The following is a 23990-nucleotide window of genomic DNA, read 5'->3' on the forward strand; positions in this document are numbered from 1 at the left end:
AACCACAACCCCCTGCAGGAAGAAAAGAAAAAGAAAAAAACCAAAGTATAACCACCACCATCCACCAAAATCACAACTAACCACCACCACCCCACCACCACAAAAACAACCAGCCACTACAAAAACAAAATCTTAACCAAGCACTCACCAATGGTTGATCTAACCTACTACCAGAAGAAGAAAAAAAAAAATGCAAAACCACAACCATCTACCAAAAACAACCAGCCATCAAAACAAAATTGTAACCCAAAGATCCAACCCACGCACTCATTGATCTCACCACCGTGCCTCCAAATCAAACCCACAAATCACCGCCACCGTGACTCACCATCGAAACCCACTGAGAAAAAATTGGAAGCCACAGGGAGATCGAGTTCAAAGAGCGAGAGGAGAAAGAAGAAGGAAGAAAGAAAAAAAAAAAAAGAAGAAGAAGGAGGAGGAGAGGAACGGCAGGTTTGAAAAGAGAAGAAGGAAAAAAAGAAGAAGAGAGAAATAAAATATGTTTTTTAAAGGGAAGAAGAGGGAGAAAATTTTAGTATATATATATATATATATATATATTTTATTATAAGATATAGCTATAGTAAGCTATCAAAGATAACAGCTTATTGTAGCTAAGGTGTTATTACTTTTAGTTATAGCACCTTTGTTATAACCCACTTTTTAGTGTTTTAGTTGCAAATATAGCATTTTAGCATTTATACCATCTTTAATGTGAATGCTTTTAAAATAGATAAAATAGTGTTTTGAGTTACTAAAAACTATAATTTTTAGCAACCTTGATGTGAATGCTCTAAGGCTTGCTAAGAAAATGTTTGGTTAGTGATTTAAAAAAAAAAAAAAATTAATATTCAATTATTGCGTTTGGAACCTGAGGAAGAAAAAAAAAAAAAAAACCCTACTCTCTAAAGCTTTTTCATTGATTGGAAAATCAAACTATTTAAACCAAGTATGTAATTTCGTTTTGGTTCTATCAGTCGTAGTTTTGTTAATTTTTTTTTTTTTTATAAGTGTTTGAAAGCAATTTAAATTTTTTTTTTATAAGTATTTGAAAGCAATTTATTTATTTTTTATAAGTATTTGAAAGCAATTTATTTATTTTTTATAAGTATTTGAAAGCAAATTCAGAGAGAGATAGACTGGTGTACTCACCGTCTCTTTGAGCTACATGAGCACTTGGTGACAATTATACATTGGTGATGACATTGTTGCTTAAGAGAATTCACGTTAGGTTGTGCAAAAAATTATGTTTATTTGAACATGAAGATCTACTTTTTCTATTTTATATAATCATTTTTCAAAAATACTCATGTCAGAGTATCTATTCTAAACTTTATTTCATTAAAATATAAATTTTTCTTAATTTTTTTAAATTGTTTATCTTTTATCACACACAACAGCTATCATCCACTTTCTTCCTTTATTTTTGGAATACATAAAGAAAAATAAAAACTAAATGCCAAATGAATAGTGCCGTGTAAAATTACATTGTTACTATAACAATTTTGTAAATTTACATATTTTTAGCTTGATTAATGTAGGTGATTTTAAGACTTGAATATGTAAAATTGAGTTTATTTTTTATTTTATAATGCATATTGTCTTATGCAAATGCTCTAGCTAAGTGTGCGTTTAACATTGGCTTAAAAACCAATTTTTTTTACTATTTAATTTATTTTTGTTACTATTTATGGATCTCATTATATTATTTCAGCTACCTTTTAATTTTATATATAGTACTTTTAGCAAATTTTTTTTAATTTCGATTAAATAAGTTGTTCTAAATAGACTCTTAAAAATGAGTTCAGAAGAAGGCTTGCAAACAAATAAAAACATCATGTGGATCAAATGGCCCATACAAGTTAATAAATCCCACTTTGGGTTCACTGAGTTCCAATTGGATCTGAAATTTGAAATTCTCTATAAGGTCCACAAAAATGGGATTTGGTCCAATCACCAACAGGCCCATCACTGTGTTTTTGTGTAAACGCTGCGTCCCAAAAAAAAAAAGAAAAAAGGTCGGCTCAACATACAAAACTCTGCGTTTTTGCCCTGAACAAAGCAAACCAACCTTCTCTGTGGTACTACCGGGTGTTCTCACAGGGAACACTGCAATACCTAAATTAAACCAGTGTTTCACTCAGAGCGAGCGAGAGAGAGAAATGGAGGAAGATCAATTAGAGAAATTCGTGGTAGCGTATTTGAAGAAGAAAGGGTTTAAGCAAGCTGAGCACGCTTTCCAAGAAGAACTTCAACAACATCAGAGCAAGAACAATTCTTCATCCTCCATCTCCACCAACTCCATCACTGACCCTGACTTCGCCAAGCACCTCCTCTCATTCTCCGAGTACTCTCTCTCTCTCTCTCTCTCTCTATTACTCTATATGTATGTAAAATTTCAAGAATGTGAAAGGTACAAATAACTTACTTTGTTCAAAAGAAAGCCAATGAGCACTAGTTCAAAAACCATGAAAGAAAAGGAATAAAACACTGAAATTGATTCATTTTATGAGTAGCATTCCTCTCTATCATTGAATAATGTTGTGGGTGGAGGTGGAGGATGAGGTCAAAAAAAAAAAAAAAAAAACTTTGAGATTGTGTTATGTATTCTGTGTTTTTCGTTTTGTAGTTGAAGTGTTTGATTTATTGTCTCTGAGACTTCTTTGTCAGAATGGTTATTTTGTTGCCTACCCATGTTTTATTTTAGGATCCTGTTGATGTTTCTTTTTTTTTTTTTTGGTCGTAAAGCTCTGTGGGCTTCTACTCTTTGGTGGGTTGGATAGTAGGGGTACTGTGTAGGAAAGATTTGGTTTTGCCTATGGTTCATTGACACTTTTCTATGTTGTGAGAGTTGGGTTTATTTCTTTATTTATTTTAATTATGTGGGGATTTATAGTGAACTATTTTTTTTTTTGGAAAATTAGAGCATCAGTGGTATTATATCATCATTGTTCAATTTGTTTTAAACTGTAAATCATGCAAAATAAACCAGTGGAAAGTGAGAGGGCTAGTGAATATGTTTGTGCTTGCAGGTTACTCTCATCTCTATAAATATAAGATGACTGCTATTGCTGAATGCGCCAAGATATTCATCTTTAGCCTCGTTGTTGGAACATGTGCCCAAATGTTCTGATATTTTTTACCTTGACATTTTATAAATAGTGTAGATAATATTTATTTTCATAAAATGGCATTCTAGTACATTTTGTTTTCATTAGATGGATTACCATACTCATCCAGTTTTGAAAGTTTTCCTTTTGCAACTTGAAAAATTTACCTGTTGATGTGTCAGTGGTTTATTCTTTTCAAGGATAAAAATTTGAAATTGTTCTTTTAGGAACTTCTATGAACAGTTTGTCCAACTTTAGAGCAAGGTGGAGGATAAGTCGTGGGTTCAAGACCCACCAGATGTGTGTGTAACATACTAATAAAAAAAAAAAAAGCTATCCAACTTTACATTGTATGTCCACACAACAGTTGACAAAACCTACTACGGCTTTAATCCAACTAAGGTGTTGACCATCAATGTTTTACGTCATTCACTATAAGCTAGAATGAAGATGTTGAACGGATTAGTAACAAGCATTGCTTTTTATGTGAATACATGCCTTTGTTTGCAGTAAATTGCTCTTAAGTGTGGTTCCCTCAATATTGGTCTGGCTGGCTTGATTGGCTTCTTTATGGACTTGCTAAGAGCAGTTGTTAAATTTCTCAAACAATATTCCCAAAGTTTTCAGATCCTCAATTTGAAAGTCTTTTGGTTGTGCCACGATTTAGAACTTAGAAGAACATGAGAGGTGGGGAGAATCATTTCTCGTTTCTAACTTAGCTAGGATATTTGTGGTAATTAGAGTAATTATTGCTGTAGCAGGTAATTGGCATTGCTGATATAAGGACTAAATTTGGTCTCTTTCTACTGAATACATTCTTTTGAGGGCGATCATTAAATGGATTGGAAAATACTTTTTCTTTTGGGTGTTTATGCTCTTGTTCTTTCTCATAAAGCTGCTCTCATTATATACTGAAAGTTCTTGTTTTTCAGATTGGAGAATGTTCCAGCACGATATCAGGATGGATATAGCAAGCTAAGGTCTTGGACTTATAGTTCACTAGATTTATACAAGGTAACTAGATTTTAAATTGCTTTAAGTTGGAAATTCATTTCATAATCCCGGTGTTTAAGATTCGACTAAATCAGCAAGATTCGACTAAATCAGCTTTATAACATATGCAGCATGAGTTGCTTCGTGTGCTTTATCCTGTATTTATTCATTGTTTCATGGATCTGGTGGTGAAAGGGCATATTCAAGAAGGTATATTTTGAGCTTATTTCTTAATGTTTTGTATCTAATATCATAAATTAACTGAAGTGGTCCACTATTGTAATGACTTTTATGTGTTTATTTTTACATGACTAATGTTGTTGTTTTCTTACTATGTTGTATCTTGCCCTTCAAACTCACCAAAGTTGCTCATAAATGCAACAACTGTAATGTTTATATGTTTAATGATTATGGAGTATCGGGTCAGGAGGTTAATTCTTTTTCTAGTAAGGAACTTTTAAGTCTTCCTAGGGAGGTCATGCTTGTGGAGGATGCAGTGGATTTTACTGTGGGTTTTGGTGAAACAGAAGTGTCAGATTGTTTACCTCTGCAAATCATTGATCCGGGTGTGTCAACAAATTTGGCAGAGTTGGAGGAGGCCACTGAGGTATTGAGTATTGAGAATACGTTAGATATTTCTGGCTGGGTGAAGCACAGAATTCCTGGGTTCAGTAAATTGGTTGGGTTGTCAACGACTCGACATGAGAAGTTGTGCATTGCTCTCTTACAGAGGCTAGAAACTGTGATGGCAGCAGCCAATGTGTTACACAGGAGAGAAACGGGTAGTAAAAAAGTGGCTAAGTCCAAAAACAAGGGACGTAGAGAGTTGCAAAACTTGATATATTCGGTGAATTATGACAGGAGATAAAGGGTGGTCTTGTGTTGGTGTCAGTAGTTGGGGATAGTTTAGTATTTATGAAGATAAAAATGATTTTGTGGAATGTTAGAGGTTTAAATGATCCTAAAAAACGACTTGTGGTGAAGAATTTGTTGCGGGAGTGGAAGTGCGATATTGTTTGTTTACAAGAGACGAAAATTGCTAGCATGAATAGATAGTTGGTTTGTAGTTTATGGAGCTGTCCGTATGTGGATTGGGCTGTTTTGGAGGCTGATCGGACTGCTGGTGGTATCTTGCTTATGTGGGATAAAAGGGTTTTGGAGAAGGTGGAGGTTATGGTTGGCACTTTCTCAGTTTCGGTAAAGTGGCAAGGGGTGGGGGACGGTTTTATATGGGCATGCTCAGGGGTTTATGGCCCAAATGAGAATATTGAGAGGGGTCACATGTGGGATGAGTTGGTGGGTATTCAGCAGTATTGGAGGTTACCGTAGTGCTGCTTTGGGGATTTTAATATTGTTCGCTATCCTAGTGAGTGTAGAGGTGAGGCACATTTGACCTTGGCTATGGAAAAATTCTCTGAATTTATTGAGAATCTTAACTTGGTTGACTTGCCTTTGGACGAAGGTAGATATACATAGTCAAGTGGTACCGATCAACCATCGATGTCCAGGATTGATAGAGCTTTGGTCACTCCAAATTGGGAGGACCATTTCCCAGATGTTCTTCAAAGGATTTTACCATGTCCTATCTTAGATCACAGTCTAATTCTTTTGGAGGTAGGGGGAATGGCAAGGGGGAAAAGTCTGTTCAGATTTGAAAATATGTGGTTGAAGACGGAGGGATTTGTAGATAGAGTTCAGTTCTGGTGGAATCGGCATTCTTTTGTAGGTACACCTAGTTTCGTGCTTGTAAAAAAATTGAAGGCTCTAAAAGAGGATATTGTGCAATGGAATCGCCGAGAGTTTGGTAATGTAGAGCGTCAAAAGAAACAATTATTGGAGGAGTTGAAAAATTTAGACGCCAAGGAAGGGGACTTTGGTCTCACTAATGGGGAGAAAGGTCATAGGGTAGCTTTGAGGGCCCAGGTGGAGCATCTTCTTTCCTTGGAAGAAATTTCCTGGAGACAAAAATCTAGGATGTTATGTATCAAGGAAGGGCCACAGTTCAGTTCTCTGTTTTGATTAATGGGTCTCCAGCCAATTTCTTTGGTAGTTCAAGAGGTTTAAGACAAGGGGATCCACTATCTCCTATGCTGTTTTTGATTATGATGGAGGTGTTTAGTAGAATGTTGAGAAGAGTGGAGGGAACTGGCTTGATCAGTGGTTTTAAAGTTGAGGGTAGGAGGGGTGGTGGGGAATGTGTTACACATCTACTGTTTGCAGACGATACTATCCTATTTTGTGATGCGGATGTGGAGCAAATCCTTCATATTCGGTTGTTGTTAATTAATATTCGGTTGTTGTTAATTAGTTTTCAGGCGGCAACAGGTTTGAAGGTTAATGTGCATAAGAGTGAAATGGTTCCAATAGGGGAGGTTGATGATGTGCATGCCTTGGCTGAAATTTTGGGCTACAAAGTTGGAAAGTTGCCTATGTCTTATCTTGGCATGCCATTGGGGGCTTCACATAATTCCCTCAATTTGGAATCCTATTTTGGAAAAATTTGAGTGGAGATTAGCCGGGTGGAAGAAGTTGTATTTGTCTAAGGGGGGTCGATTGATGTTACTCAAGAGTACACTATCTAGTCTTCCTACCTATTTTCTATCGCTATTCACAATTCCTACTCATGTGGCTAATAGAATTGAAAAATTGCAGAGGGATTTTCTATGGGTTGATAGCAAAACTCATCTGGTAGGATGGGATAAAGTTTGTGCGCCTATAGCCAATGGTGGTTTGGGGATAAGGAAATTTACTACTTTCAATAAGGCCTTATTGGGGAAATGGTTGTGGCGGTTTGTGAAGGAAGAGGATCGGTTATGGAGGAGGGTGGTAGCTTCAAAATATGGGGAAGAATGGGGAGGTTGGACCTCAATACTGGGTAGGAGAGTTCATGGGTGTGGTTTGTGGAGAGGCATTCGTATGGGATGGGAGGATTTTAGCAAAAATTGTCAGTTTGTTGTTGGGTTGGGGAATAGAGTGAGGTTTTGGCAAGATGGGTGGTATGGGGATCAACCTTTTCACTTGGCTTTCCCAAGGTTGTATGGTATTGCCATTGATAAGGAGGTATCTGTTGAAGCTTCTTTGTCAAGGCAGGGGGTGGAGGATAGAAGAATTTGGGATGTTCGTTTTATTCGAGAATTTAATGATTGGGAGATGGATGAAGGGCTGCATTTTCTTCGTATATTGGGAGCTAATACTCCTCCAATGGATGTGGGAGATCGAATGAGATGGAAGTTGAAGCTTAATGGGGATTTTGATATCCGGTCATATTATAACAAATTAAGGAATTCTCCTTCATTTGTCTTTCCTTGGAAAGCTATTTGGAAAGTAAAGGCCCCTAGGCGAGTTTCCTTTTTGTGTGGTGTGTAGCCTAGAATAAGATCCTAACGGGTGATAATCTGAGATTGAGGAGATTAGTTTTTGTGGACTGGTGTATTATGTGTCGACATTGTGGAGAGACAGTAGACCGCTTACTTCTTCATTGTGAGATGGCTTATCGGTTATGGAGATTTGTCTTTATAACTTTTGGCCTGTCTTGGGTTGTACCTAGATCGCCCAAATTTGCTTTTTGGCTGGTGGAATTAGTTGGAGAAGCACTTGTCTCAGATATGGAATTTAGTTCCGTTGTGCATCTTTTGGTGTATTTGGAAGGAACGGAATCGGCGGACTTTTGAGGATTTGGATAGTTCTGGTGATCAGATACTTGCTTCTTTTAGTGAGATTCTTTTTGATTGGTCTCAGGCTTGGGGACTCACAACTAATGATTCTCTCCTTTCTTTCATTAGCTCTCTTTCTCTTTGTAATTAATCTGTGGATTGGGTTTCTTTTTTGTTTTTTCTTTGTTTCCTTCTTGTATTTTCTGGGTTTGCTCTATGTTCTTGATGCATAGAGTAGCCTTTTGTATATATAATATTCTTACTTATCAAAAAAAAAAATGGTTGGTATCTCCAGCTCGAACCTTTTTCAATAGTTTCCGTGAAGACCATGAAATGATGCACTCACGAGACCTTCAAAAGTTGGAAGGAGTTCTTTCTCCCTCTCATCTGGAGGTAATTATTATTTTAGAATTTTCATATCACGTTCCCCTTTCTTTATATGGCTAAATTGTAATTCAAAATAATCTAATGATCATATTCTTTTTTAGGAGATGGAATTTGCTCATTCTCTTAGGCATAGCAAAGTCAAAATAAAGATATGTCAGGTAAGATCCTGTTCCTCTTGAGTGAACTTGTTAATATTAAAAGCAATTTATATTTGGAAAGTTGTACCATTATGTTTGAAGTGGCTATTGTAGAAGGAGGCTGTTAGATCAATGAATTAGTTGGAAGCATTGTTGATTCATACTGTGTTTGATAAAACTCACATTGTTCTTTTTCATCAATAAAACTCTTATTATCTATCAAAAAAAAGATTCATACTGTGTTTGATTAGTCCCAAGCCTGAGGTCTTACAAATAGTAGCACTTATAGGTTTTACAAAATCTCTACTATTTTGTGCTTATTTCTTTTGTAGTTCTTTTAGGTTGTGGAGTGCTCGTCATTGTGAGCATGAAATAATCTATGTTAATAATAAAGTGTATTACCTATAATTTTTTAATGAATGCAGGTTATTTTTATTCTAATTTTAGTTCACTAAAGTCCTAGTACCTGTTTTTTATTGGTAAGTTACAATCACCCAATGGGTCTTGAATCCATGACCTCACCTTCCACCTAGAACTTATGAAGAAAGGAATTACCGATTGAGGTACAGATCATTGGCAAGTCATAGTACCTATTAAGTTACCTTGGAGCCATTTTTCCTATTTGTTCCACATTAGTGGCTCAAGATCATTGATCTAGCTTAGGCTTATGATGCCTTATCGCACTACACTTCTGCATGGAATTCCTTTTTTTTTTTTTTTTTTTTAATAAGTAAGAAAAGTCTTTATTAAAAAAAACTACTTTATGCAAAAAAAGTACAAGAGTAGACAAAAACTACAGAAGGAAAACAGACAGAAAATTAATTACATGAGAGGAGAACATATGAACAAAGGGAGGGAATCACTAGATGTGAGTCCCCAAGCTCGAGACCCATCAAACAAATAACCATAGAAAGAAGCAAGTAACTGGTCTCCCGAACTATCTACATCCTTAAACGTGCATCTGCTACTCTCCTTCCATATACACCACATCAAGCATAACGGTACCAAATTCTAAATGTCTGATGAGTGCTTCCCCAACCAATTCCTCCAACCAAAAATAATATCTAGTAACGTTCATCATAAGACCCAAGAAACCCCAAAAGATTGGAAAAAACACACAACTGAGAAGTCTTCTTGCAATGAAGCAATAACTGATCCACTGTCTCTTCACAACAATGACACATACAACACTAGTCAACAAAAGCAAAACCCTTTTTCCTCAATGTGTCACCAGCATGGAATTCCATTTTTAACTAAACTTAAATTTTTTTTGATGATTGTAAAGCATCAGATGCCATCTGCAAGGTGATCCTGCTTTGAAACAACTTATACAAGTTAGGGAATTTGTCTATGTGTGCTCATGGTGGGTTAGGGTTAGGAGGATTTGTGGTTTAGAACTTTTAGAAAGAAGGCTTAGTGTTGAAGAATGACTTAGGTTTTGTAGGGAAAGAGAAAAGATTTGATTTAGGGTTGCAAAGAGGCTAGAAGAAATGGAGATCGAATATGCTCACGATTTGTGAACAACAGAATAAACAATGAACAGTACTGTGAATAGTGACAGAATATCAAAGAGAAGGGACAAAGAGAAGAGAAAAGGAGAAAAAGAACAATAAGGCCAACATGCCTCAATACTCAAAACACTCCATATTTTTTATTAATCAACTCCTATTCTTTGAGTAAATTGAGAACACACACACACGTGTGTGTGTGTATAGATTATTTCTTGTACTAGTAATATCAGGACTCTGGGTGGGGTTCAAGCACTAGCCCAGTGGTAGTGGCACCATTTGTAGTGCCCAGTGTTTGGGTTTCGAACCCCACCTCCCCCACTCCTCCTATTTACTCAGCAAATAAAAAAAATTAGGACTTCTATTTTGACTAGTAAACTAAAAACCTATTAAGGGAATAACTAACAAAAGGAGTTAAATCTTCTAGACAATTTTGGACTCAACAAAATTACCAGAATACCCTTAATCAGCAAAGTTTGCAGAATTTATAGTCTGTCCATGAATACTGAATACAAAACTGACCATAATTTGTAAAATAAAGCCCAAATTAAAAACTATTTTAACCCCTAGAACACATATAACTAGACATCAGAAAGTTTAGTGTGCCTGAATGCAAAACTGACCATAACTTGTAAAATAAAATCCCAAATTAAAAACTTTTTTTAACCCCTAGAACGCATACCTAGACCTCAGAAATCACATGACTTATACTTCAATTGAACTTTGCACGTGGGTCTCACAAGGCCATAAGTGAATGTTGAATAGACAAATTTGCAAAGTAGTAGCAAGTTAATATTCCATGGCTGCATCATAACTTGGACCATACCTATACGCATAGTTGTCAATATGTGAATCGTGTCGTGAATTGATTTTTTATTTTTGTGTATTGTGTATTGTATTGTATCGTGTATTGTAAGATACACAAACACCTAATAAAATTTATAATAAAAAAAATTATAGATATACATATAAAAAACACTGTAACTCTTCTGGATTGGGTTACAGTGTTTGGCTTTCGTTATGCACTTGATTTGTTTTTGTCCCTGATGTATACTTCCTGTATACGCAGGTGACTCCCCTCTTCTTTTAATATATTCTTTTACTTATCAAAAAAAATTATATTGATTATAAATTTGAAATATATTCAACTAATAACTAATTTAATTAGTACTTATATAATAATATTTAACAAAGCTAGCTAAATAAATCAAATTAACACGTATTTATAACATACTCATTCAAATTGATTTAATTCGAAAGTGATACATGACAATGAGCTAAAATGATAATTCTTTTTCATCATACTTATCATCTTGCCTAATCAACTTCATGTAAGTCAATGTTATCATATTGTTCATCATTTTGCAAAATTATTTCTTCATTAACATGTTCTTCTTTATCATCAGCATTTACTATATCTTATTCTTTTATTCTAATAACTTTTTTTATATTTTTTTCTTGGCATTCTAGTTTCTTAGACTTATATAAAAAATATATATATAATGTCAATTAATACCTTATTCATAATATAGACAATAAATTTGCAAATACGAAAGTTAAGCATTAAGTGTGTAGTCCAAATTTTGCAGGAGTAAGAGAGAAGAGGGGTAAAAAATCATGGACAAGTTATTTTATTGGGCTCAATTAAGTAGCCCAATAATTGTGTGTTAAAACAAGTCTAACAACTTGTTGGATTCAAATAAAAGCACAAATTTTAAACAAAAAAACTTATTTTAACCCACTTGTCTAAGTATCGTATAGGTATAATCTGTACAATTTTACGATATCCTATACACACTTATGTATTGTACGATTCATGAATACTTACGATATGCTCTTATGATACGGAACTTTTTGTACACGATACAATACACATTGTACAATACTGACAACAATGCCTGCATGTGCACTTACTTGTGTTCAACTCTATTTGTTTTCATGTATGAATGTGTAACCATGGTTTTAATAATTGGACCAGGCTGGCTGGTTCTATTGTGAACAGGGTCCTAGTCCGGCCCAGTTCACTTTAAAAAACAAAAATCTAAAAAAACAGTAAAAACTGAAAACTGCCGGTTCATCCATTAAATCTGGGAACTGGACTGGTTCAACCTGTTCAGTGAGGATGCCAAAACACTGTAGAAACTGTTCTGAAATTCTGCATTTCTTGCTTTCTCTATCTCCAAGCCTCCATCCTTTTCATCCTGAGTTTGGGCTAATAGAGGTGAAGTTCTCATCTAAAAATTCTGCAGACTAAGAAATCCTAGGACTTGAAGGTCGCTCAATGGATCCAGAAGTAATTTGCATAGTTTCTAGAAAGACCATGTTGTTTGTTTTTGTATCCAGGGATGAGGGGAATAAGCTAGCTAGTAAGTAAGTTATTTGATCAGTTTTTTTTTTTTTTTGATAAGTAAACTGGATCAAAAAATTTACTTGTTTGATCGGGTTTAGAAGATATGAGATTTATAAAGCAAACGAGATGCTTTAGCTTCTAGTAAAATTTTGAATCATGAGATTATAAAAAGCTAAGTGGTCTGGTTAAGGAGAAACAAGTGAGCTAAGGAACAAACCCACATCAGTGAAAGAAGAGGGGATTGCTCATTTGTTTGCTTTGGATAGGAATAGATCAGTAGTGTGAAAAAGAAAGAGCGCATGGGGGTTTCAATGTTGCGAAATGAATTGATAAGAATGCATACTTGTTATTAGCATAACTCTTTCTTATAAATCATCTACATTATATTTTTCTTATTATTTATAAAGAACTAATCTAGATTAGTTATTATTCTATAACTTTTACATTTTACTTTTTTTTTTTTAGTAGCTATCAGAATGGTTAGGTTGGGTTAGAGTAGATGTTGGCAGGGTAATTGGAGTGAGATGTTGGCAAACCCAAATAGATATGGATTAAAATACATATCTATTTGGGTTCTCTATCCGGACCGGTTTTTAAAACCATGTGTGTAACTTCAACAGCATCCACTGTTGTGCATCAAATACAACTACTTGGTTCAACTCTATTTTTTGGCTGCTGTTTCTTTGCAATAGTTGTGTTTTAGGAGATTGCACATTATGGAATACATGTTAGACTCCCTAACCTTATATCTTCAGGTAATATTCTCTTCATTTTGCTTATCATACAAAATCATGCAAGCTGGGAATTTCAGTGGATGTTGGACTTATTTTTGTTATGGATCAAATTTCTGATTGGTATGCTTATTAATATCCTAATGTACTATGATTGCTCTAGAATTTGCTAAAATTTTCTGAAATGATTATTGTTTATGTGCTCATTATAATGTATGTACTGTCCTTAGCTATAGCTATCTTCTTTTTCTTATCATGATATATGGAGTGATCTGATGTTGCAAGAGGGATAGATGTCTATCTGCTTATACGGTTATACCTACTACTTTCTAGATATTTGGATCTTATTTTATTTTATTTTAATTTTTATGGAATGTATGCTATATTTGAATTAAAATGATTCTGGTGCTATCTCTGTTTATAATGATGGTATACCAACTTCAACCTTTGTTTGAGTTTTAGATGGTGGATACATGACAACTAGTATTTGTAATTACAAATATATTAGTTATAATTTTTTTTTTTTTAATCTGCAGACACGATTTTCTTTTTCTTTTTTGCTATGAGTCATTGCTTGCCTTGTTTACTTTAATCGCTGTGGAGATTGATGTTACTTCAACAGTTGCTTGATGGTTATCATTTAGATATGTTGGTACTCTGCTGAAATATGTTTTGTAAAATATCCTGCCAGTACTCCTATGAGCTTCTGCTGCAGTATCTACACAAGACACAATTGACCATAATGCTTGGGATTATAAATGAGCATATTAACTTTCAAGGTACAAATGTTTGCCTTTTGGTCGCATGTATATTATAATATATATGTTGGGTTATGGTCATAGAATTTTTGTTGTCTATATATCTGGTTTTGCAGTTTCTCCGGGACAGCCCATCTCAATCTCTGATGATGCCGAAGTTGTTACACTTATTGGAAGCAGCCAGGATGAGGCCACTCTGATAAATCAGAAGGAAATACAATGGGGGGTGAGTCATAAAAGGTGCTGAGTTCCATTTATTTTATGTATCAAAAGGGAGAATATATTTTCAAATTCAAAAGGATAGCAGTCTTATAATTTTGTATAGTGGCCATCTTTTTTTATTGCAAGTTAGTAGGATAATATACTCTGGGCTTTCATCTTTTTTGAAATGCCAAATAACTGCCCCATATATGTCTATTGTTCTGTGTTTTAAATTATTTGACATTGATTTTGATAGAGCTTTTGCTATTAAGGTATGGGTTTTTTAACTGATACAAACATTAAGTTGAATCTTGATGGAAATATTGCTGAAATTTTTACTGAATTGCTAAAATAAATTTCTGATGTTACACTAATATTTTACTTGTGAACTTTTGAATCTGTGTTAGTCAAAATAATGAGTTTGGTTCTCAATGAATATATACTTTCAAAATGACGTGGTGTCTTAAGTGTTCTTTTGTTATAGTTTCAACTGCATATTAAATATTTATTATGCTTGTAGGGGATTTTTGAGTGATTAAAGTAAGCTGGTCAATGTGTGACATGCAGGTTACCACTGTGAAAGAATCATTTAGCAACTAGGAAGAATTATCTGAGTTACTTTTGGTCTAAATTTTTTAGGTTTAAATTTGAGAATTTGAGTCTTATCCAATGTTGTGTATTGAATTGAGTTCTTAAGAATGGTTTTGATTGAATTCATGACATTTTCCCCGGGGGAATCCAATTGGAAAAAAAAAAAGTCCAAAGTTTTTGTGCTGTTGAATTTTAATAAAGTAATTAAACTCATTGAAAAAGCGTTCATGCTGTTGATGACTGCTCACTGGAAGGTAAACTTCCCATCTTTTGGTAATAGGCATTCTTTAAGCCGGTTGATATTTTTGTACTTATTTTGTTGTAAGTTTCAAAGGAGTCATTTATGATTAACCCCCTATGGTGCTGTAACAAATTACACATGGCTGCCTTTAAATTTTGGCTCTATTTGTTGGGGCTTTTCCAGGGTTTCTTCAGCTTTAAAAAAGTAGAAGCTACTTACAGCTTGTGTGGTTCCTCCAAAGGTGCTGCAACTTTTCACCAAGTTTGTGAAGTGGCTTGGGGTTTTAGGGTGGCTTTGAGAAGCAGTACTTGGTTGCTTTTCTAGGCAACTACAGCTTCTCATCTTATGGAAAAGTTGCATCCATCCCAAATTGGCCTTTAGTCGGCTGTTGTTAGGGTTAGGCATTGTTGAAAGTTAGCTTTTGCATATGATATTTTTTAAAGCAATTTTTGGTATTTGAATATCAGTCAGCCTTAATGTAGCTATGAAGCTCTATGCCAAGGTTAGTTAACTAAATAAATGTGTATTTCTTCTGGTTGGTTATTTAATTTTGAGCTTTATTGTATATTTGTTATAGCTGCTAGAAGATTCTTTAGAAGAACGCTTGGAAAAGAGCGGGGTTTTGCTTTCAGATTCGGAAAAGGCTGAAGGAGAAACGAAAGAGGGGGAATTGGATGAGAATAAGGTATATTGTTCTTAAAATCCCTTTGATTTTTTCCCATATCTAAATATTTATACTTGACTAAGTTATCAATGATTTTTTTTTTTTCCCTGTCATATTGTTGTTTCCATTTTGATTGATGGTCTCGCGTTCAGGATTCTTTTTCTCAACTTTTGTGTTGTCTGTTTCTTGTTCAGAAACGATCAGTCGAAGGAGGAAAGCAAGGCTCGTCAACAAAAAAGTTGAAGAAAGACAAGGCTGCAAGTGCAACAGGGAAAACTGGGCGTCCTGAGGCCAATGCTGTAATTACGGCACCACGAGTTAAACCAGAGCTTGCTTTGCCAGTAATGTATTTTCTGGAATCCTCTGTTATCTTTTTTATTTGTCATTACACAAACGTTATAGCTATGAGCAGAAACCATGCTTTGATATTTCTTTTCATCCCTTTTTGTACTTCTTAATTACCAAAGGATTGGGGTGATTGAGGACTGTATATAGGGTTATCAAATTGTTTGACTGGTGCCAGAAAAGATTTAAAAAGTCTTTTTCTATTGTTAAGCATTTAAGTAATGGATTATTGAAAAAAAAAAAAAATCAACTTCTATTTCATTGAATCATATATCTATAGTTTGGCTCAGAATATGAAATGGTTTATGGTATTGGTGGGGTTTTGCTTTACTGAGTTTTATAGATTTGTACCAGAATATGAAACTATTAGAATAAGAAAAAACAAAACCCGTCATCACACCATCCTCGAACAAAATCTGAGTGCAGTCAACTGGAACATAATTAGCAGATAGTCTAGGTCATTTTTCAATTGGAATCAGTTTTATTTTGTACTCTTTTTAAATACTTGCTTCACAGGTGTTGGTTTTAAAAGATTCATTGATATATTGAGCTGCTTTGCTGTGGCCAAAAATGCTAGATTGGACTTTTACATTTGGGAGTTAAAGTTTTGAATTTAAATCATATCTTGAATTCAAAATTACCTTGTAAATTAAGTATTTAGATATCTTCTAGCTTGTTTGAGAGGGGGGGAAAGTAATGGATTGAAGGGTATTTTAAGGAGCTGAGCAAAGTATTAAAAGTTCAAGCTTGTTCATTTAATTTTATTTTGAACACGAGTTGAGCTTGAGCTCATCACCAAACAAGATTACATGTTCAAGCTTGGTTCATTTACTTGTCGAGCAAGCTTGAGTTTGTTTACGAGCTACTTGATTAACTTATTCTTTTCCTATATATAGTAAAATCATGACTAAAATGTTTTACCCATTTACAAATTTACGAATTTTTATTACAAGTAATAATTTTTTATCATATGATCCGATTTACAAAATTATACAACCAAATTTCAAGTATATATAAATATATTTTTAGACAAGTATACGTATAAATATATAGTATGATATATAGTTAATTCGAGCTTTCATGTTGACGAGTTTGTTCACGAGCACATTATTATATTTGAGCTTGGTTGGTTTAATAATTAATCCCAAAGTTGGGTTTGAGCTTGGCTTGTTTACTAAACAAACAAACATAAACAATTTTTTTCTCGAGCTGTTAATAAACAACTTGGTTCATTACAACCCTAATTTTTGGTAGGAAGGAATGGAAGGTTATGAGGGAATGCTCATTTCATTCCATTCCCTCTTAAGTTTTCCTTATAAAAGTGAGAAGAATACTCATTCCTTTAATGAAGTGGAGGTGAAATATTGATTTTATTCTTATTCTAAGAAAAACTAAATAAAAGGTGAAGGGTATAAAATAATAGTAAAATTATATTTCTTTCTGTCCCATTCATTTTATGATAACTCTCAAACACACTAGAGAAAATACACCATAGTTCCTTCGATTCCATTCCGTACTTTTGTAAACTCCCAAACATAGTGTAAGATTTGCAAGCCAGGTTAGATGTGGGTTTGGTTGAGCCCCTTACATTTATTAATACTAATTGCATTCACATTTTATTAGAAGATATGCTGTGGAATAAAATCCAGTTGTCCTCATTGTGTTATGATTCTGATGCTGATGTTTTCTTAAATAAGACTTGTTGGATGAATTTTGGATACGGATCTTGGCATAAGAGTACACAATGCTCTTAATTTTGAAGTTCTGCTGCAGGTCATTGATTGATCTTTTATTGATTGCTTCAGTTCAACAGAGGTAGAAAAGTCTATTCTTGAGGACCTAAGAAACCGTGTACAGTTGAGTAGTGTTTCACTGCCATCTGTCAACTTCTATACATTTATCAACACACATAATGGGTAATCTCCATAACTTTGATGGTTTAAGATTAATTTTTGTTTCTTGTGTTATATTTGATACTCAAATTCCTTTATTTTTTTTATAAATTGTCCCAGCTTAAACTGTTCATCAATATCCCATGATGGTTCTTTGGTTGCTGGTGGATTTTCAGACTCATCATTGAAGGTTGTATCTTATCAGATGTCATAACCAATATGCTTCTTGTTGTGGTTAATGTTTGCTAATTTTTGAAATTTTGCCTCCACAGGTTTGGGACATGGCAAAGCTTGGACAAGAAGCTGTTGGTTGTAAGTTTGTAAAAATTAAATTTACTTTCCATTGAATGAATTTTACTTCCTTTTTTTGGCTTGCAACATACTATCATTTGAATCTATGTACTTAGATTTGCAAAATAGCGTTAATGCAATAGGATCTAAATTTTTTATGCATATAACTTATCAAAAAAAAAAAAAAAAAAAAAAAAATTTTATGCATATACTTTACACCTGATATAGGGTTGAACCACTAGGGTTAGCACAATCGGAGGTCACTAGCTTGAATATTCCCTTGTTCCTCCCTTTGGGGTCAAAGAAAAGAAAGAAGACATGATATAGAGTTGATGTGCCCAAAAAATTGTGGAAGAAGCTTATTTCAACTATTTAAGAGTCTATTTCTATGTAAAGAATCTAAAAAGAATTTTGTGTTTCTTTGTGCATGAAGAATTTATGAATTATAAGAATTATTGTGTTTGTGTCATGAGGGCATTGTGCTGAATTTCATGGAGCACTGTCTTTTAATATAGTTTTGGAATATGAGGATTATTATTATTATTATTATTTTATTTTATTTTTATTTTTTTTGTCAAAGAGTGCTTTTCATATAAATTTTTTTTTTTTTTTTTTGATTGGTAAATGCACACATCTGGTGGATCTTGAACCCACAACCTCACCCTCCACCTTATTCTTACAAGGAGAGGAGATGCCATTTGAGTTAGTGCTCATTGGCAGTGCTTTTTATAGAACTGATAAATTCAGGATTGGTTTTGATATTGTTATGCAGATTATATTTTTTTTGATAAGTATGTTGCATGTGGACATGCTTTGTTTGCTTATGGTCAATTTCTTAATTCTGCACAAGAAGTATTGCACTTACTTAAAGGTTTGACATTAATTCAATTGTTCAGATGAACTGGATGTAGGAGTATATCATTAGACCATTTTGATTAAAAAATTTATTCAAATCATTATTATCAATTAGGTTTGTGTATTGATTTACACATTTTACATAGAAAACTTATCTTTTACCCAAAGTGATATTTCCTTTTTCTTAAAAGTACTATTTTCATTATGAAAGGTATTATGAAGTTATTTGTGAACATCAAGGCAATGCCTTCTCCATCCCCTCTCCCCCCCCCCCCCCCCCTCCCAAAAAAAGAGAATCCCCAAAGTATTTCTCACACTTCCACTTCATGGGCTTCTGTGTATCTTTGTAAAATTCAATTTATCGACCCTTTGAAGTGTTCTAGCAAGGGGTATCACTCTCTCTCTCTCTCACACGCGCGCGCACTTTTTACTAATTTTAACATTTGGGGAGGGGGGTTTGACATTGGAAAGGTTGGGGAATCTATCTATGTTTGCAGTATTGAGGTTTAGAGAATTTGTTGATTTAGAATTTAAAACTTCAGAGAGGTGTAGGGTTCAAGAATGAGAAGGTTGATAGGGAAGGCAAAAGATTTGATTTAAGGTTGTAAAGGAGTTGAGAAAATGTTTTCCTTGTTTTTTGGTAGCTTGGTGCAACTGAAAACATTACCCAATGGAAAATGTTTTCCATGGTCAATGAAAAATTACACTTCCGGAAAAAGCCTTACCCCTATTGAGTTCAACTCCTTTATACTGCCACTACCACCTATTGCTGATGACCACAGCCCACTCACCCACTAATCGTCATTAGCCCAACCATAGCCACCAACAATTGGTCACCTGCCATTGTTGCCACCCACTACCAGCCATTGGTTGCCACTATACTTGCCCTATGCCTGACCAATTGTAGCCTACCTAAACATTATTGATTGCCGGACATTGATCTTCAACTTAATTACTGCCGGCCGATCTTCGACCAAATTGGCCATCAATTGCCAACCACCATTGGTCACCAAACACAGTCGCCACCATCACTGACCACTGGCCACCACCTGCCTGTTGTCACTAATCATCTGCCCCTGCCACCACCCCCACCACCACTTTCCTCCCTAATATCGCTAGCTTTATTGGAAATTTGCAGTGCAACCAAAAGTAAAAAATTATTTTCTAGATCGCAACAAAAAACAAATCATTTACCACTGAAAATATTTTTTGTTGGAATACATTTTACGCTGAAATAAATGGAGCTTAAGATTGAATTTGTGCAAAGGTTATGTATAATGCATGTGAACAATATGTATGAATAATGACAGAATGCTGAAGAGAAGAGAGGGAAGAGAAAGGTTGAAACAAACTAAGGCCAACATGCTTCAATACTCAAAACACTTGTTTCTATCAATCATTTCCGTTAATTCTTTAATGACATTGAGCACAAACATATAAGGACTCTTTCTTGTAAATGGCCTTAGAGCTTCTAATTGGACTAATTAACTAAAAACCTAGTAAGATAATAAAAGATGAACTTGGACTCAAAGGAAATAAAAACCTAACAGAACTTAAAATCTCCTAGACAAAATTCTAAAGTCAATTACCAAAATAACCTTAATGCGTAGGAGTTATGAAGATTACAGTTCTGCCCTTGAATACATAACTAACCCTAACTTCTAAAATAGAACCCCATTTTTTTAAGTAAATGGTAATTGAAAAGGCATAAAAGGGGCATAGCCCATCAATGTCCAAGTACTCGGGAGCTGTACAAGAGATACACCAACAATAAACAAAGAAAATTTCAAACATCATGCAACTCAGAGAAGTTTGGAAAGAATACTGTCTTGTGGTCTCCATCTACTCATATAAAAATCTTCTGAACAAGAGTTTCAGGTCTAAAACTAATGTTTCACACCTGTCAATGCTCCAGGAATTTTCATTCCCTTTAAATGCACCACATGAGACTGAGAAATTGCACTCCATATGCCAATGCTCTAATGTGGACCAAACCAACCTCACCAAGAAGTGAAAAGATCAATCACATCTCAATTCATGACCATTGAATCCTGAAGACTTTCAGCCATACTCTGCAATTCCCTAGCAATGTCATAATGAATAAGCAAGTGCTCAATAGGCTCCCTACTCTTTTTACACATACAGTTCCAATCTATCATAATTATGTCATTTCGTCAAGTTAAGATTCTCCCCAAACTGCAGTCTATAACAAAGAAAGTCACTCTAGTTGGAACCTTGAACTTCCAAATGCTTTTCCATGGGAAAGACACTCTGTAAAATGTTATTTTTATTTTTATTATTATGATTGGTAATTTATCCACTCAGTGGGTTTCATATCCACAACCTTACCCTCCATCCCATTATTATAGGAGGAATGCTAGCTGAGGTATGCCGCTAAGAAAAGATTTTACTTCCAATCTCAGTGTTATACGGGTTCCAACATAATAAACCTTCTCCTCTAGTCCCTACTTTAGTAGAATAAAGGATAAACCTTCTCCTCTACTCCCTACTCCCTATCTATTAAAAGTGTATCCTCGTTAATTTTTTATTTTGCCCATTTCCTCCCATTTCCTTAAAAGCGATTATTCTCTCTTTGAACAAAGTAGAAGGGCAACTTTGAAGATCATAGACTAAAATGTGAGTTCTCAATACATTCATTTATCACTTATTACAAACAAACATGTCTTTTTCAAGGAAGAACTCATTTTGGGCCAAGGGGAGTAAATATATGAATGCTCTTTGTAAATTTATATACAGCATTGCTGGCTGTCTTAGTGTCATATGTTCTTTAATGGGCAGTAGACCGTCTCTTTGTAACAGGATTATCCGATTATGCGTATGTTACTGTATTTTTGGTTACTGCTTAGATGTTCTTATTAAAGAGGAACAGCAATGTTGAATGGTGTTGGTGTCAGCTGTTTTGCAGGGTGAAAATGATACTACTTCAAGTGAACATGTTTTAGGGTCAAACAGCGGGAAAAGATCTTATACATTATTTCAGGGTCATTTGGGCCCGGTTTATTCTGCCACTTTTAGCCCTCTCGGTGACTTTTTACTTTCCTCTTCAGCAGACTCGACAGGTGTGTTCTTCTAGACTATCATCTGAAGATGACTGGCTCAAACTCTCTCTCTGTTGTTTAGCCATAACTTCTTTTGTATAAATCATAATAGTGTAGCCTGTGCTGACAGCCTGACACTACTATATAAAAGTAAAAAATTATGTTACTCTGCTGCAGTTCGGTTATGGAGCACTACAATGAATGCAAATCTTGTCTGCTATAAAGGCCATAATTATCCTGTATGGGATGTTCAGGTAAAGATGATTATGTAAACCTGATTTTCTTATAACTTCCATGTCTTCTGACAATAGCTACCTAAATCTTAATTTCTTTCATATGGATCTAGTACCACCAATGAGTCTCAATTTTTGCATTGCACTTATTATAATCACCAAGAATTGGGCAGCTGTCACATCCAAATAACCCTATTCGAATATGGTCGACTCTCAAATAAATAACATTATATTTTTATGCCATTGGCCATTTAGTTTAATATTATGTACTCAGGCAATTGTTTGAAGTAATCCCTGGATTAGTTTTTATATGAATTTGTGTTTCTACTCTCATTACTAGACTGAGCTAGCAACCAAGGTTTCATAAAAAACATTTGTATCAAAGCCTGTTGTTCCTAGTCACCTTCAGCGTAAGAGTACTATAGTTTTTTGCCTCTACATATTCCAGTTGAAGTAATTTCCTTTTAACGTAAGTATCCCTCTCAATACATTAAGATTGCATCTTTTCCTCTTTTTCTTGGTTCAGTTTAGTCCTCTAGGACATTATTTTGCCAGCGCTTCACATGATCGAACAGCAAGGATTTGGTCCATGGACAGAATACAGCCTTTAAGAATAATGGCAGGGCACTTGTCTGATGTCGATGTAAGTAGGTCTCTCACACACAGACACGCACATAACCTGTTGCCTACTGACTGTCCACCAAATGTAAATCTCTGTAAGATGTTTAGTTATATCTGATGGGTTGGACAATTTTATTTCAGTGTGTTCAATGGCACGTCAACTGCAACTACATTGCCACTGGCTCTAGTGATAAAACAGTCCGATTGTGGGATGTACAAAGTGGGGAGTGTGTCCGAATATTTATTGGTCACAGGAGTATGGTTTTGTCTTTGGCAATGTCATCTGATGGTCGGTATATGGCCTCTGGTGATGAAGATGGAGTAATCATGATGTGGGACCTCTCAAGTGGTCGCTGTGTCACACCTTTAATGGGTCACACCTCATGTGTATGGTCGCTTGCTTTCAGGTGAATGTCATTTTCTTGCTTCTGAAACAGAATATCTTGAATTGTTAATTCACACGTTTTATGTTAAGCCGTCCTTGTTCATGTCAGTTGTGAAGGCTCACTTCTTGCATCTGGGTCTGCTGATTGCACTGTAAAATTATGGGATGTAACTGCAAGTACGAAGGTGCCAAGAACTGAAGAAAAGTAAGAACATCCAAATCTGATTCATTTTAAATAGACTAATGACAAGGACTGTTAGATGTTATCGCATTTCTTGCATCTTTAGAACTAATTTTGAAGAGAGAGATTGACAAGAATCTTGAATTTCATCAGCAAAAGTGGAAATACGAACAGACTAAGATCATTGAGAACGCTTCCAACCAAGTCTAGCCCTGTCTATGCATTGCGGGTAAATCACAAAGCAAAACAGCCTCATTTTTCTCTTTCAAAATTGTGGTTGCGATTTGTTCTAATGATTTCCTAATGATGTGATATTGTTTTCCATGCAGTTTTCTCGAAGAAATCTTCTTTTTGCAGCTGGAGTCCTTTCAAAAAGTGTATAAAATGCTCTGTCCACTGGACAAGATCTGAGGGGTCGGGTTATGTTTAAATATTTAAATTTTTGGTCAAAGGTCTCTTACCTTGTTCAGATTTATTTTATGAAAATTTGTTGTATAATGTTGCAGAATTTTCTTTGTAAATTGTTAGTTATGTAAAAGGTGCTGCATTTTGGAAGAATTTGAAGATCCTTAGCTTAGCATAGCTTTTTGTTCTGCCATGCCCAGGATGCTCCTTTCTCTCTCTCCTCTCCCCCCAAAGTAGTTTTCTCAAGTTCTGGAAGCCGCCATAGTTATCTTCATTTTGATTCTTTGCATGGAGAAGATTCTTGTGCTTGAATATATCATATACTATATAATAAAAGTTAGGTTTAGAAGTCGTAATTGCGTCAAGTGATTTCACCAAATTGCAGAAATTTTTTAGATT

General features: G+C 34.8%; 1 protein-coding gene across 1 annotated transcript; it reads left to right on the forward strand.

Annotated features, from left to right (window-relative positions):
- Positions 1 to 2011: 2011 nt before the first annotated feature.
- LOC115974869 (transcription initiation factor TFIID subunit 5) lies at positions 2012 to 23784 on the forward strand. The gene is made up of 19 exons (XM_031095409.1): positions 2012 to 2347; positions 4043 to 4124; positions 4235 to 4313; positions 8052 to 8149; positions 8245 to 8301; positions 13561 to 13648; positions 13744 to 13853; positions 15238 to 15345; positions 15519 to 15670; positions 17475 to 17585; positions 17682 to 17751; positions 17834 to 17873; positions 21623 to 21787; positions 21944 to 22020; positions 22526 to 22642; positions 22762 to 23027; positions 23115 to 23210; positions 23340 to 23415; positions 23516 to 23784. Exons 1-19 carry the CDS (start codon positions 2163 to 2165, stop codon positions 23567 to 23569), a joined length of 2031 nt encoding a protein of 676 aa, XP_030951269.1. The 5' UTR covers positions 2012 to 2162; the 3' UTR covers positions 23570 to 23784.
- The last annotated feature ends 206 nt before the right edge of the window (positions 23785 to 23990 follow it).

This window comes from Quercus lobata, chromosome 2 (genome assembly GCF_001633185.2).
Source record: "Quercus lobata isolate SW786 chromosome 2, ValleyOak3.0 Primary Assembly, whole genome shotgun sequence".
Taxonomy (NCBI): Eukaryota; Viridiplantae; Streptophyta; class Magnoliopsida; order Fagales; family Fagaceae; genus Quercus; species Quercus lobata.